We start from the raw sequence: 15,226 nt of genomic DNA, 5'->3' as shown, positions 1-15,226 counted from the left end.
AAGAGCTGCAGAAGGATGAGAAAACCCAGAAGCACGCAGCGTCCAGTAAGCTACAGATGGACTACTTCTAGGAAGACGCGCTCAAGCGTGCCAATGTCTCCTGAGATATGGCCGCAGGTCGCCTTGACAGTACGGATGAGTGGAAACTTAGGGTGCACAGAAGAGCTCAAGAGAGCAGGTCCCAACGGGGGCAACTATCCTTTATCTTCTTCACATTACAGCCGAAAATGTGGCTATTTTCTCATTCCCTAAGTATGTATTAAGCACCCAGAGTGCTGGGCACTGTGTTCAGGGCTGCGGATAAGAGAGCAAGTCCTTGAGGCACTCGTTCACCAGCAGGAGACGGACACTCGCTCATATCACAGACCGTGTGGTGGGGATGTGCAGCCCAGGGAGCGGGGAGGACGGGCAGGAGAGGTCCCATGCAGCAGGGGGAGAGGGACGTGACGTTCCTGCTGTGCTTCTTCCTGGGGCCGCTGCCCGCCTGTGACAGAGTTCAGGTCTCAGCCAGTGGGGAAACAGGGCACAACAGGACCTCAGGGGGGTGGGGTGGGACCCTGGCCCTGGCTTTGGCCAGTGAGTGCTGGGTGGTGGTGAGCAGGTCCCTTCTGGGCCGGCGATGTCCTGGCCCATGCAGGGTCCTCCGGAGGTCTCCCTCTGGCCTTGCCAGCAGCCACACTCCCAGGTACCCGAGGAACTGCCCCTCAGATGCGTACCTCTCTCTGGATACACAGCCTGGGGAAGAAACACTGTTTTCCCTTCACCCATTCTAGGTTCATTGGCTGGAGGCCTAAAAATTAGACCGCGAAAGACAGATTAACAAGAGAAAGACAAACAGAAGATTATTAACACGTGCGTATCATGTGCACATGCAAGAGTACTTGGTAATAAGTCACTCAAAGGGTTGATTATTACTTGGGCTTCTATAGCATCTGAATCAAAGACCAATATGTTTTTTAGCCAAGTGGTAAGACAAAGGAAAAAATGAGCTTCTAGGGGTGGCAAATTGTGGGAAAGCAAATATATAGGGGACTAGTAATGGTAAGATAAGGCCTAGTTTTAGCACAATTTGTTAGCTAGGTCCCTCTGGCACGGTCTCTGAGCTGATAAGGATCTAGAGTTGTCATCCATGATTAGCTTCTGTTTTCCCTGGTGGTGGGGGTGGGGGGCTTGGGGGGGTTGGAGCACCTTTACAAATTTATGTCTTGCTTTTCCTTAAATAGGGGAAGGGCAGAGAGTTTTTCATGTACGGATCTGCTTCTTCTCACATATCTTGCCTTCAACTCAAAATAATCCAAAGTGGCGTATTATTTAGGGTTGCGTATTTTGCCACCCTGAAGCAAACTTCTGTTGTGTGTCATAGTCACCATGTCCTAAGCTAGCGCAGTGGTCCTCAAAGTGGGGACCTTGGACCAGCAGCCTGAGTGCCACGTGGGAACTGATTAGAAATATAGATCATGGTGCACCCACCGCCTCACACTTACTGAACCTGACGCCCTGGGGTGGGGCTCAGCAATGGGAGTCTTAATATTCCTTCCAGGAGATTCTCAGGCACATCCAGAGTTGAGAACCACTGCCCTAGCTGGTGCTGACTGCGGCCTCCCATCACCTGAAAGGCAGAGCAAGAGGAATTAGAATTTACAGAGAAGGTCATTCTAGTAAGCTTGAAAAAAACAAGTAAGAAGAATTAAGTGTGAGCTTCTTCACATCACAGGAAAGAATTTTGAAGCAAAAAATATTGTATCTATCCCTACAGACTGAGCCTTCCTGTCAAAATGGCCCAAACCACTTGGCTTTGTGGCCGGTCTCCAATCAACGACGTCACATCAGAAGAAAAGCACTGTCACAGAGGGGATACTCCGAGTCAGTCCAGCGGCATTGAAGCCAGACCCGGGGCCTAAGATAAAGCCAGAAATGCGTATTCCGTTCATCCCCATGGCCTTGCTGTTTTAGAAAATGCTCCTGAATGCTTTGAATCTGAAAGGTACATAAAATCCTATTTTCTCTTCCGCAGGGGTGAGTCATTAGAGCTGGAGTGGAGGCTATTTGGTAATGGGTCCTATTTAAATGAAGCAAAAAAGTACAATCCAAGCGAACTGCTTTTTGAATTGTCAAATAGGAGGAATCCATTTGTGCCTGTGAAATTATTCCAAGGGTTCTAACTATTAACTGAAGGCAGGTGAAAGATGTCAAAGAAAACAAATGTTCTATGAAAGAGCTAGCTAAATGTTTAAAGGCAGATACCAGAGGACTCTTTGGCCTGTTTTGGATTCAAAAATTTGTTTTAAACAGCCTGAGTACCACGGACGGAAGTTTTAAGAAAACACCATATCCTAGTAAGCAGATGCCATTTTGTTTATTGGAGTTGTTTTAACCGATGTGACCCTGAGGCGGCCTGATGGACAGTACGACAGCATCTTCACGCTTGAACTTTTTCCTTTGGCTTCAGTTTGATGCCAAAGGCCTCTGGCTAGCTTTTCAAATGATATATTTAACACGTTCTGTGCTTTTCTATTTGTTATTGATAAATGCATCCTTGTACAGCCTAGTTCAACGAGGAGAGAAAATGCTGCAATAGTATGAAAAAGTGCCTTTTTTTTTTTTTTTTTTTTGGTCACTGGCAGGGATGCTGGGTTACGGTCAAGCCTTAATGGTAAGTAAGGATCTCTATAGGCAAAACACAGCCCTGCGTGGTTCTATAGGAGACCAACACTGGTCTTTTCCATTCCTTTCCTCTAGGGGTTCCACTGCAATTAGTCTTGCGTTCATGCCTTCAGTTATCTTTGTGGGCACTGAAACGGGGCTGCTGAAAAATAATTAGTGAACCTCCTCCCTCCCTTGGCCCTCTAGGTACTTCTTACTTGTGCTACGATGCCAGACTAAGACAAACACAATTATCCCTGCTTAGACCAAGAGGAACCATGCACATGGCGACCAGCTAGAGGCACTGGGCCAGGCTCAAAAGGGCCAGGCTTCTTACACTTGGATGTGCACACAAATCTCCAGGTCTCGTTAGAACAATGCACAGTCTGACTCAGTAGGTCTGGGCTGGAGCCTTGGTACAGCCTGCATTTCTTGCAAGTTCCCAGGCAGTGCTCATGCTCATGCTCATGCTCGTGTGGACAGCATTTTGAGTAGCGAGGCAATCATGCATATTCTGCATAAGTGACTTGTAGAAGGACCTATTAAATAGAGGATTAGCTGAGGGTCTGGTTCCCCTTTGATTTAGGGTTCCTTGAAAGCAGGGACTAAATCTTACCTATTTCTTTCTTTTTTTTTTTTTTTTTTTAGTTGTTTTGTTTTGTTCTCTGGCTGGCACTTGGCACAGGTCCCTGCACACGGTGGGTGTGTGTTTATTTAATTAAACAGATCTGGCCTCCTTCCAAAAAGGATTTTAAGTGGACTTAACCCCTAGCAGGCCCTAACTCGGGGCATGCTGAACTGGCCAGGGAGGGCCGTCAGTCCCAGGGTGCAGTTGCCCTTCCCCGGCGCCCCCGCCCCTGCATGCACCGAGATCCCGCTCCAGCCGCTGCTCCCTGTCCAAGGCGGTTTACACCAGGGAGCGGCTCAGAGACAAGGAGGACAAACAAGACCCAACCGACCAGGGAGCCCTGCGAAGCGGTAAGGCTGCCGAGCATCAAAGGCTCCCCCTGGGGCCTCGGAACTCGGGTTCCTCCCGCTGCCTGATCTGGAGCCTTGTGCAGGTCGCGTGGCGCCCCCGCGGCTCCCCGCCCGCCCCAGGGTCCTGCGAGCCCGAGCCCGTGGTTAGCTCTGCCCCAGCAATTGACCGTCTGGAGCTCTCCTGCCCGGCGGGGGTGCGGGGGCCGGGCGGGGCGGGGGCCTGCACGCGGGCGGCCGCGCGGCCGGAACCTTGGCCGCAGAGCCCCTTCGCGGCAGAACCTGCGCGTCTCCGCGGCGGCCTCGGAGGGTGGACAGGGCGGCCCTCGGCCTCCTGTGGGAGGGGGTGGCGTGGGTCGGTACCGGGGCTCGCGCGGGGGAGGGGGGAGCGCGGGGAGCGCGCCCCGGGGAGGCGCACACGTGCTGGGGAGGGGGAGGGGAGGGGAGGGGAGGGGAGGGGAGGGGAGGGGGAGGGGGGAGGCGAGGCGAGGCGAGGCGAGGCGAGGGCTGCGGGCGGGCGGCGCCACGGCCTCGCAGACGCAGGCGCCGGCAGCGGGAGAGAAAGTTCCCGCGGAGAGCTCGGCCCGCGAGGGCTGACGTCGAGGCCGCCCGCCCGCCCGCCGCGAGGGTCGCGGGGCCCGTGGGGCGGCCTGCCCTGTCCCGGCGCGCGGGGAAGCGGGGAGCGGGGAGCGGGGAGCGGGGAGCGTTGCCGGTCGGCGGCCGCCGCCGGACTTGGAGGGCGGATGCCGCGGGCGGGCGCGGCGGCGCGGGGCGCGGGGGCGCTCTGAGTGCTCCCCGCGGGCGTCCCCGGGCGCGCCGACGCTGAGCCGGCAGGTAGCGGCGGGCGCCGGGGCTGCGCCACCCGACGAGCCAGGGCCGCCCGCGCCACGGGGCCGGCGTCGCCTCCCCGCCCCGGAGCCATGGTGCGCGGATCCCGCACGCCGCGCGCGGGACTCTGAGCCCCCGCCGCGCCGCGCGCCCACCGCCCTTGCCCGGCCTCGCCGCCGCCCCTGCGCGCGGGCCATGGCGCCCGGGCCGGGAGCCCCTCGCCTCTGAGCTCCGCGCCCCCGCTGCAGCCCAGCGCCGCCCGCCCCAGCGAGCCCGGCCGCCGCGCCCCCACCCTCTCCCAGGGCGGCCCGGCGCGCCAGGATGGCCCCGCGCAAAGTTCGCAGGAAGCGAGAGATGCTGCCGCAGCAAGTTGGCTTCGTGTGCGCGGTGCTGGCCCTGCTGTGCTGCGCGACCGGCGTCTTTGGCAGCCTGGGTAGGTGCCGCCGCGGGCCCCGGGAGCCGAGGGGCTCGGGCTGGGAAGCGGCCGCGCAGCTCCGAGCGGTGCCCGTCCCCGGCGGCTTGGCCCCGGGGTTCACCAGCCCCGTCCCCCACCGTGGCGGAGCGCGCCGGGAGGGCCGGCAGCGAGCTGGGCGCCGGGGCGCGGGCTGCGGGAGCTGCGCGCGGCCCCTGGGGCTCGGCTGCAGGTCTGGGCGAGCGAGCGGCGAGCCCGAAGGCCGGCGCGCGGCGCCAGGGCGGCCCCAGGGTGCGCGGGGCGGGCGTCCGGGCGGCTCCGGGCGGCTCCGGGCGGCTCCGGGCGGGCGGCAGTTCTCGCAGCCGCGCACCCGCTCCCGGGCCGCTGCCCGGTGCTCCGCGCTGGGTCCCGCGAAAGCCCGACGCTGAGGCCGGGAAGCCAGGCTCAGCCCTGCCCTCGCCCCGCCGGGCAGCGCCCTGGGTGTCCTGGCGGCCGCCGCAAGCCCTGAAAGGCATCGGCAGCAGCCGCCGAGGTCGCGGCCCTGTGTCGGGACCGCGCGAGTCCTCCCAGCCCCAGCAGCAGGACTCCGCTGTCGCCGCAGTTGGCCGCCGTCACCCAGCGCCCGGGGGTCTGGGAGTCACCTCGGCTGTGCACGTCCGAGGGGACAGAGAGAGAGAGAGACGTAGGGGAGGAATCTGTTTGGGGGTGAAGTGGGGGATGATGTGAGCCCACGTGGGATCTTCAGAAGACATTCACTTGGTTAACACTCTCATTTTTACTTGGAGGGGGACCTTTTACTTCTTCTTCTTCTTTTTTTTTTAAATGAAAAATGCAATGCTTTAGCAACCCGGACATGGAGAAAAAGCAGGGGATGCCTTTCTGAACAGTTATCTAGAGAGGTTTACAGCAATAGGCGAAAATCAGGTGGAACTTGATGAAACTCAGGAAACTGCTTTCAAAACCCCAACTTGTGATTTGAGGCTATAAGGTAAAAAAAAAAAAAAAAAAAAAAAAAAGAATTGCACTTTTCAGTAGAAACCCAGAAAGGTTATTTGGACATCTCAACCCAGTGCTTTGCAATTGGGCAAGTCAGTGCATTTTTTTCCCCTCAGTTACATACCAGAAATAACAAAATGCTTAGAGGCCCTTAGGTGTCAGCATTATAGAAGAGGTATCTTACCCAGCTAAAGCAGCACACACATCAGGAGAGGTAGACAGATACTTTGAAGGTCTTAAAGTGAGAATCCTTTGTATTTGCTCCATCTGGAATTACCTTTAGGAGTATGACTGTGTTTGGTCATGAGCCTCCACACCACTGATCTCCCTTGTTGCCCTGCAGCCCTTGGACTAGCAGAATTAGCATCACCTGGGAGCCCGGTAGTGCAGACTCATGAGGCCCAGCCCAGACCTACAGAAACAGAATCTGCATTTTGACAAGGTCCCCAGGTGATTTCTGTGCGTAGTCAAGGAGGCTCTGGACCAGGCCCCGTTGACCCTCTGCATCTTCCTGCTGACCTAATAGCCATTTGTAGCTCCCCTGGGGGCAGGAACACCCGAGCACGTGTTTACTGGACAAGAACTTCACGGTTACCTGTCTAAATGCTCTTTGCACCTGTAAGGGGCAGAGCCCTGTCAGCCAAGGTCAGATCACAGGCTGATGCATCTGGGACTAGAAACAATGGAGCAGATCTAGGAAACAGATTACTGTGTGTTAAGCAGGTGGTATTGTGGCCCTAGTCATTGTATCACTCCCTACAGGTGGCTCTAAATAGTCCAACAGGGCTGTTGCTGGTGTTGCCAGATACAGACACGTAAGGTCATTGGAAGAACGCAATGAACGCAGGCACCAGCCTGACCTGATGGTGTTTGTGACTTATGTTCCAATACAGGACATAAAGCAGCGTCCGTCAGCAAACATGCTCTTCCAGACACATGGAAAAATAGAAAGCTGATGGCACCAGTGAATGGGACTCAGACAGCTAAGAACTGCACAGACCCTGGTAAGAGATCGATCTCCCCTTTGCCTCAAGGCATGTGGCCCGGAGGTGGTACCTATGTGGACATTCTGGTAGGAGCTGAGGAAGGTGGTTTGATGAAGTAGGGAAGGGTGGCTGTAAGGCACGGAAGGTAACGTAAAGACATTCATCAGTAGTGCTGCTAAGCAACTCAGGCACTTTCTTTACCCAGCAATGGAAAAGGTCACATTGAAGAGTTTTAAAATTTCTTTTTTTGTTGTTCTCACGGTGCTCCTAAAGCCTCAGTGTTCCCCCGGCTGTCTTGATGTCGCTTGCCTGGGTGTCTTTGCCTGCTTTCCCTTTTGCTCATGGTATCCATCTGATGGTATGCTAGGGGCAGCCAGACCAGCTGCTCCGGTAGATGGCACTTTGGGATGACCCACCCACTGGGGTCACAACATGCCAGGCTGCTCTGCAGCACTGGGGTCCTTTGTCTGCGATGGGAGTTCCCAGGGTATACGGTGCCAGAGCTGGGGATGGATTCCGCTTGCTCCAGGGGGCAGTCTTGATGTTCCCCTTCAGGATTCTTTAGGGGGTCAGGGGCTGTAGGGACCCAGAGATGACCTCTTACCTGTCCTGCCGTAGGCAGGTTCTGCCAAAATGGGTGAAGAAGGTTCTCGGAAGTGTGCCAGCAAGCGATGAGGCAAATGGAAGCTGCCCAGGCCTCAGGGAAGTCCTGGGCTTGAGCTGTGGCTTCAACACCAGGGGGTCTTTGTGGGAAGGATCCAGTGGGAGGAAGCATTCAAATGCCCATTGAGAACTTTGAGGTCTTAACTGTAGATGGGCACCACTAGGCTCTTCCACCAAGGTTCTGGGCAAGTCACATCCTCTCTTTGCGTCTGCTTTCTAACCTGTGAAATGGACAGCATAGGACTCCCTGTTCTGGGGTGGTGGTTGGGGGAATCCGGTAAGGGCCTGTGTGGTCCCTGTGTACACGGGAATGGAAACCCAGGTTCGATGGCATTCTTCACCTGCTTTCATAGGCAGGTCTTATCTGCATCCTCCAGGCCAGGAGACCTAGGGAAAGGCAAGAGTTGCTCAAAGTCCTAATTCGGTGCATGGTGAAGCTGGAATGGGGACCTCGGCCCGTATGATTAAGATGTTTGGTTGGTTCTACGGGCACAGGGTCAAGGATGAGAAGCTCTGGACCTCATCTCAAAGTCTGTCTACTACACCATGACCCTCAACAGGCTCCCCCTCAAAGCCATGACCTTCAAAGGGCTCTCCCTCAAAGCCTGTCTACTAAACCATCACCCCCCTTCCCTCAGGATGCCCTTCTGAGAAGGCCAAGTGGGACATGGAGGGTAGGTGAGTACAGGCTTGCATAGGAAGCTCTGGGATTCCCTCTGAACTTGGACCATTCGTTCCTGAGAGATCCCCGGTGACCTGTAGGCGGTGGTGCCCACCCCATCATTGATCTCCCTCTGATAGCTCCCTTCATCACAAAAGGGGGAGGCATGGGCTGGACTCACGGGCCAACACGTATAAGGCCAGAGGCTAATGTTGGGGCCTGTGTCTTCCAAGGACCTGAGACACTAGGAGCAGCACCATCCTTGGGAGCTGGGGATGCTTTGCTGCTCTGGGTAAAGAACTGGGGTAGCACCTCCTTGGTTTCTGGCTTGCTGGTGCCCTCCTCTTGGGCAGGCTATGCCCTCTTCCTACAACTTCCATCACGTGTAGTCTGGCTACGGTGTCATAGGGTCTTGTTGAGTCTCGTGTGCCCCCGTGTTGTCCATGCATCTTCAGTGTACTGTCTTACCAAAAATTATCCTACTAACTGTGGAGTGGTCAGTCCTGTTTGGCAGGAAGGCCTGACCTAGGTCCCCCTTTCAGAGCCAGAGATGGAGGGACATTGGCAGTATCTTTAGCAAGAGTGAACACTGGGCTGTGCTTTTTTTTTTTTTTTTTTTTTGTATTTTTTAAAAAAGATTATTCACTAGAGAGCATGAGAGAACACAAGCGGAGAGGGGCAGGGGGAGAGGGAGCAACAGATGCCCTGCTGAGCAGGGAGCCAGACTAGGGACTTGATCCCAGGACCCTGGGATCATGAACTGAGCCGAAGGCAGACAGAACTGGGCCTCCCAGGAGCCCCAAACATGAAGCACTTTTGTCCCTACAGTGTTTTTGCAAAGAAGAGGAATGAGGGACTCAGAAGTTTAGTGGCTCCCAAGATGTCCTGGGGGGCAGGTGCACCCCTGGTTCACCTGGGTCCAGATCCCAAGGCCTCCCCACACCATCACACCTGCCTGCCAAAGTGGGCTGAGACCTGAGCTCTTCCAGCCACCTGGTCCCTGGGTGCCCCTTCTGGTTCCCAAGCACGGGGCAGCACACACTTGCTGTGAGCTTCCTGCCCTGTGGTGGACACCTGGGGGGCCATATCCGTGAGCAGAGGAGGCAGCCCTGGTCGGCAGGTAGCATACAGCTGTGGAGAAGACAGGCTCTGGACGCAGGGATGAGTCCACGAGGAAGGAAGATGGCAGAGGTCCTGAAGTCAGTAGCCCCCGGGAACCCCTCTGGGGACTCAGAGGAGTGTGACAGGGTCTGATGCCCTTTGTGGACTCTTGGGGTCCAGAGGAGGTGGGCCTGGATGGCAAAGACCAAAAACTTCCCCAAACTGGGTTTACCAGGAAAGGGAATTTATTGGGTAGGTCACTGGAAGCATAAGGTCAAAGGCTATGTGCTGTGACTCAGTTAGTTTCTCTCTGTCTCCAGACTCAGAAGGCCTCCTGTGTGGGAAGGTGGTTACCCCAGCTCCAGATCCAGCTCCCAGACCTCAGAATGCTGAGCGAACATGTCAGTGGCTGAGCAGCTTCTGTAGAAGGTTCTGTAGAGTGGGGGCGTGTGAGCCCCTGAGCTCCTCGTTAGGGCTGGGCTGGGGGGGCACCAGGAACGAGCTGGCTCGGACCTGGGTCTCCAGGGTCTGCTTCCGGGGGGCGCAGCACTCGTTTTTCCTCGCCGTTCGCTTACAGAGCCCATTGTGGAGCTGCTGCTGTGGTCAAAGTGGACCAGAGGCCTCCTCCCACTTAGGTCCTGGGACATGACACAGGGTGTCCACAAGCTGCCTTCATGCCTATGCAGGTAGAGGAGTTACCCCTAAAGAACCGAGGGCGGGTCTTGCATCCTTGAAGGCTTCTGTCTCCACCAGCCAGAGGCCCGGATCCTGCTCCACTGGGTGAAGTCTCTGGGATGTGGGAAATGGAGCTATAGGGATGTCCTGCTGTGTCGGGCATCAGAGCTAAAGCCGCACCCTCCTCTCCACAGTAACCATTCAACAAAGTTCACATTTTTGGAAGAACCTCTAGGGTAGGGACTGGGCCTTATTTTCTACACCCTCTGAGTGTGCCTCTTCTCCTGTGAGAGGAGTAGCTTCTCTTTGGGAAAACACGCAGGGCGCCCTCCTCTAGTTCCCCTGAACACTCGTGGAAAGTGGGCTCTTCGCTCTGCCCGGACTCACTTCCCCCGGTCTCGCTGGTGTGCCTACCCCATTACCTGTGTTGTGGCCTAAGTGCCTCCCCATCATGTCGTCCTCTCTTTTTATGACCTGTATTACCGTCTAAAGTAACTTTCTTGCCATCTGTTCCCGGCAAGGGCTCCCTTGCTCACTGCTCTGTGCCCACAAGAGTGATCCCTAAACCTGCCCACGTCTTTCAATCAGGGACGAGCTTCTGACATGCCCAGGCCCCACTCCTGGGGTGTCTGATTTCATTGGTCTGGGGTGGGACCCGGAAATCGTCCCCTTTTTAAAAATTTTATTTATTCATTCACGACAGACACAGAGAGAGGCAAAGACACAGGCAGAGGGAGAAGCAGGCTACCCCTGGGGAGCCTGATGCAGGACTTGATCTCAGGACCCTGGGATCACACCCTGGGCTGGAGGCAGATGCTCCACCGCTGAGCCCCCAGGCACCCCGAATCCACACTTTTTAAGAGCTCCCAGATGAGTCCAAGATCAAGCTGGGGTTGATGCTCCCTGGGCTAGAGTTGTGCTGTCCAGTGTGGTTGGCATCACCAGGCAGCTTGTTGGGAATGCACAGTGTTGGGCACACCCCAGGCCTTCTGGGTCAGAATTTGGGTCCTAATGAGGTCCTGGGGCAATGCATGTGTGTACCATGGGCTGCTGAGCCCTAGGCTTGGACCCTGCCTGGTACTTTGTAGCAGTTCAGTAAGTACTTGAATGGTGAATGAAGGTGAAGACTTGGCGTAACATAGAGATTTTCCCGAGAACCAATTGGTGACGTTTTTGAATGTAGAGAAGCTAAAAACAAAACAAAACAAAACAAAACAAAAAAACAAAATGAAACAAAACAACAACAACAACAAAAAAAAACCTTCATTTTTGACCTCTGAGGCCTTGGGGCAGTCATTAATTTATCTTCCCCCAGAGATCTGTGCCTCTAGGGCTTGGATCTTTATTTCATGGTTTGTGAAGAGCAAGCGCTATGAAAGAGAAGTGGGTCCCTCCAAGTGAAATGCATGAAATAAGGACGAGAGGCCATAACTTTGAGTCTTTGGGGTTTGTCTGCCCCAACATGATCCCAAAGATGGAACGGCTTCGATGACAGCCTCCCCGCATGCTCACAGGCAGAGAGAGAATTGGAGCTCTCGTCTCCCTTCCCCTTGTTACAAGGGCGCGAATCCAATCACGGGGACCCCACCTTCATGCACCACCAAAACGAATTCCCTCCTGAAGGCTGTGCCTCCTGGTCCCACTGCCCCAGCAGCGTGGGACTTCAACACAGGGGTTTGGGGGAGATGTGGACTTTGAGGAACCAAAGCATTTCCGCACGTAGCGGCGGACACCTGGAATGTGGGAAGACAGGTGAGGGAGGAGCTGGGCTTCTGCCACTGAGAAAGCCCTGGGGGCTTTGAGGACCGTAGATAGCTGGTGTGGGAGGTCAGAGCTGGTGGCCAGCAGGTGCCGCGGCGGACGCATGGAGCGTCTGGGGGGACCATGCTGCTTCCACCATCTTCCACCATGGGCTTGTCATGGACCCTTCCCACGGGCCTCCCCTGACCCTCCTGCCTACAGGAGCCTTCCTGTCACGCCATCACCCTTCTCTTGTTGTAGGTCTTTGCAGGCATGACTGTGTGTCATTGTGCAGACTGTGATCTGCCTCCCAAATGGGTATGAAAGGTGAGCGTCGTGTATGCTTCAGGTTCTCCTTCTGGGAGAGTGAAGGGGGTGATGCTTGCATCCACCTTTGATGGCTGTTAGAAATAAGTGAGTTAATACCCATGAAGCACTTACACACATGCTCAGATGGGAGCTTCTGTTTTCATTGACTTTTTTCTTATCTGTTTGCCCCAGACGTGATACAATGTGAGTCATACATACTGGAAAACTCTTTGCTACTTGCATTTTAGGAGGACGGGTTAAGAAGTAAGCATCTTGCCAAACGTTAGGGTGTTTTTTTCTTTTCCGGAAACACGTTTTGTTTTGTTTAGTATTTTGAGGATTTGGTATGTTGGAAGATGGCCTACCTTGCAGAATGTGCCTCTGAATCAAAAAACTGTTGTTTTTTTTTTTTTTTTTCCTCTTGACAATGAAGTGCTACTTTACAGGTTGGCTGTCAAGCTGAGGTGGGTCTGCCTCGCCCCTTCTCGCGCTGCCTTTCCCCCCACATTGGAGGCCAAACCAGTGGTCCTTCCTCCATGATGCCACATGTCTTCATTTGGGCTCCCAACATCCTGTGCCCATATTCAAAGAAAGAGAAGGGAGCATTGTCCCCTTTCCCCCTACCCCATCGGTATTGGTGGGATTGGATTGTCATGTTTGGTTTTCTGCTTTTCACATGACTTTTGCAATGCCCATGGGCTGCGTGTCTGCCTTTGTTAAGGTTGGGGTGCCCGCCTGGCCAGATTCTGACGGGATCCCTCACTGGCTTGTGGACTGCCCTCATTTTGCTGCCTCCTCAACGTGGCCGGGAGGGAGAGTGAGTGAGATCCAGCTCTCCGGGGTCCCTTCCTACAAGGCTCTGACTCTGTGGGACCCGAGCCCTGCCCTCGTGACCTGACCTAATAACCCACATCACCTCCCAAAGGCTCCTGAGGGGAGCAGGGCAGGCATTCCAGCCTGGGAGCAGGGATGGGGCAGAGAGAGAGCCAGCTGGCTTCTTGGGGCAGGTGTCACTGACCACTTTTTCTGTGAGTTGGGTTGTGTCCTCCTGCACATGTAAGTGAGGTTCATACAGTATTCGACCGTTTGACTTACTTAGTACAATGCCTGCAAGGTCCAGCCACATTGTCCCACGGTAGGATTCCCTCCTTTTTTTGTGGCTGAATGACATTCTGGTTTATATACCCCTTGTGTACCTGTCTACACAACTTTATCCATCCAGCCGTGGATGGACACTTGGGTTGTTTCCATGTCTAGGCTCTTGTGAGTAGCACTGCTATGAACATGGGGGTGCAGATATCTCTTTGAGTCAGTGTTTTCATTTCCTTTGGATACATTCCCAGAAGTCGGCAGCCAGATTGTATGGTGGCTCTATTTTTAATTTTTTGAGGATCCTCCATAGTGGCCACACCAGTGTACGTTCCCACCGACAGAGCACAGGCCCCCTTTCTCCACATCCTCGCAGATACTTGTTAGCTCTTGTCTTCGGGATATGAGCCATTCTGACAGGCGTGAGGTGGTATCTCACTGTGGTTTTAATTTGCATTCCCCTGAGACTATGATGTTGAGTATCTCGTCATGGACTTGTTGGCCTTCTGTTTATCTTCTTTGCAGAAATGCCTATTCAGGTCCTTCACCATTTTTTTTTAATTGGATTAATTTTTGCTGTTGAGTTGTCCCGAGTTCTTTATGTACTTTGAATATTAACCCCTTATCAGCTCTATAGTTTGCAATTTTTTTTTCTCCATCCTAGAGTTGTCTTTTCACTTTGTTGATGGTTTCTTTGGCTGTGTGGAAGCTGTCGAGTTTGATGTGGTCTCTTGTTTATGTTTGCTTTTGCTGCTTGTGTGGTTTAGGTATTCTGTCCAAAAAAGTTGTTGCCAAGACCCATGTCTAGGAGCTTTCCTCCTGTGTTTTCTTCTGGGAATTCCTCATGGTTTCAGGTCTTAACCTTTTAAGTTTTTAATCCATTTTGAGTTGATTTTTGTGAGTGGTGTAAGATCCAGGTCCGGTTTTATCTGTTTACCTGTGAATATCCAATTACTGCAGCACTTACTTAAGTGCTCTTTTTATTGAAGACACTCTCTTCCTCACCAAGTATTCTTGGCTCCTTTGTCAATGACTAGCTGACTGTATATATGCAGTTTACTTCTGAGTGCTTAATTCTGTTCCAAGGGTCAATTTGTTTCTGTGCAGTACCATACTGTTTTGGTGACTGTCACTTTATAGTTTAGCCTGAAATCAGGAAGCATGATGCCTTCTGCTTTATTCTTCTTCCTCAGGTTTTCTTTGGCTATTAAAAGTTTTTTTTTCTCCCCTTTATCCAAACTATTGGGGCCATCTGCTAGCACTCTCTCCTCCCTACTGGGCCATCTGCTACCCCCTGACTTCCAGATTCTCTACTCTTGATGCCATGCGGCCCTCCAGCAATCCAGACAGCACCCACTCGGCTTCCTCTTGAACTCTGAGAAACGTTCCTCCCCGAGTTAAAAATGGAAATCATTAAGCATTGCCATGTGTTGCCTTGGGTAGAAGAGAGAGTCCTTCAACTCAACAGAAAAGGTTTAAAAAAAATTTTTTTTAATTAAACATTGCCCATTATTGAAGAGGACATCGCACATAGCATTTTACTAAAAAAGAGAATGTGCTAGGACAATTTTCAAAAGTTTCTCCTGAGAGGACAGTGGACGCCCCCTCGGGAAAGGAACAGAAGTCATCATGTGACTGAGAAGTGAGAATGCCCTCTGCCCCGCAGATGTCCCCACCCGGACATGACAGCACAGCCACTCCATTTCTGGGCCTGCAGCGCCCTTTACTAATTCAGCACGTGGCAGTGGCGGCACGGGGCTCCAGCCCTGGGTCTTTCTGTAATCACCTGAGGGAGGAATCAGATGCAGCGTGCATTCTGAGTGTCTACACGCTCTGTACCCTGCGGGGCTCCGAGGCTGGGAGGGACCCAGGGGCCTGTTGTCAGGGAGTGTGCAGCAGCAGAGGGAGTTGGGTTAGGGGGCACACATCACACAGAGCCACCCTTTGGCTGTTCCCTGGGAGGGAAGGGCACCCTCCCTGGAGATGACCTCTGACCCCAACCTCAAAGGATAAGGATGGCAGCAGCAGGATGTTCCAAGCAGGAGGCACAGTGTGTATGAAAATGCTGCCTGGGCGATCACAGCATTGCATCTGTACCTGGAGCTATGCTTGCTAGCAACCGCTGCTCCCTGGCTATCCGAGGGGATA

General features: G+C 53.9%; 1 protein-coding gene across 4 annotated transcripts in view; it reads left to right on the top strand.

Annotated features, from left to right (window-relative positions):
• Positions 1–1,941: 1,941 nt before the first annotated feature.
• SLC24A4 (solute carrier family 24 member 4) overlaps positions 1,942–15,226 on the top strand; it is a 159,739-nt gene continuing 146,454 nt past the window's right edge. Inside the window, exons 1-2 of one of the 4 annotated variants that reach the window (XM_055333683.1) lie at positions 1,942–1,984; positions 6,748–6,858. In XM_055333683.1, coding sequence (XP_055189658.1) covers positions 1,957–1,984; positions 6,748–6,858 — 139 coding nt within the window. In that variant the 5' untranslated portion in view covers positions 1,942–1,956. Of the gene's footprint in view, positions 1,985–3,502; positions 3,622–4,394; positions 4,880–6,747; positions 6,859–15,226 lie in introns of those variants that run through there. The other 3 variants (XM_055333684.1, XM_055333682.1, XM_055333681.1) reach the window with 3 other exon arrangements.

The sequence above is a fragment of the Nyctereutes procyonoides genome, unplaced genomic scaffold, assembly GCF_905146905.1.
Source record: "Nyctereutes procyonoides isolate TBG_1078 unplaced genomic scaffold, NYPRO_anot_genome, whole genome shotgun sequence".
Lineage (NCBI taxonomy): Eukaryota > Metazoa > Chordata > Mammalia > Carnivora > Canidae > Nyctereutes > Nyctereutes procyonoides.
The sequence above is the reverse complement of the archived record's forward strand: the minus strand, read 5'-3'. Positions and strand labels throughout refer to the sequence as shown.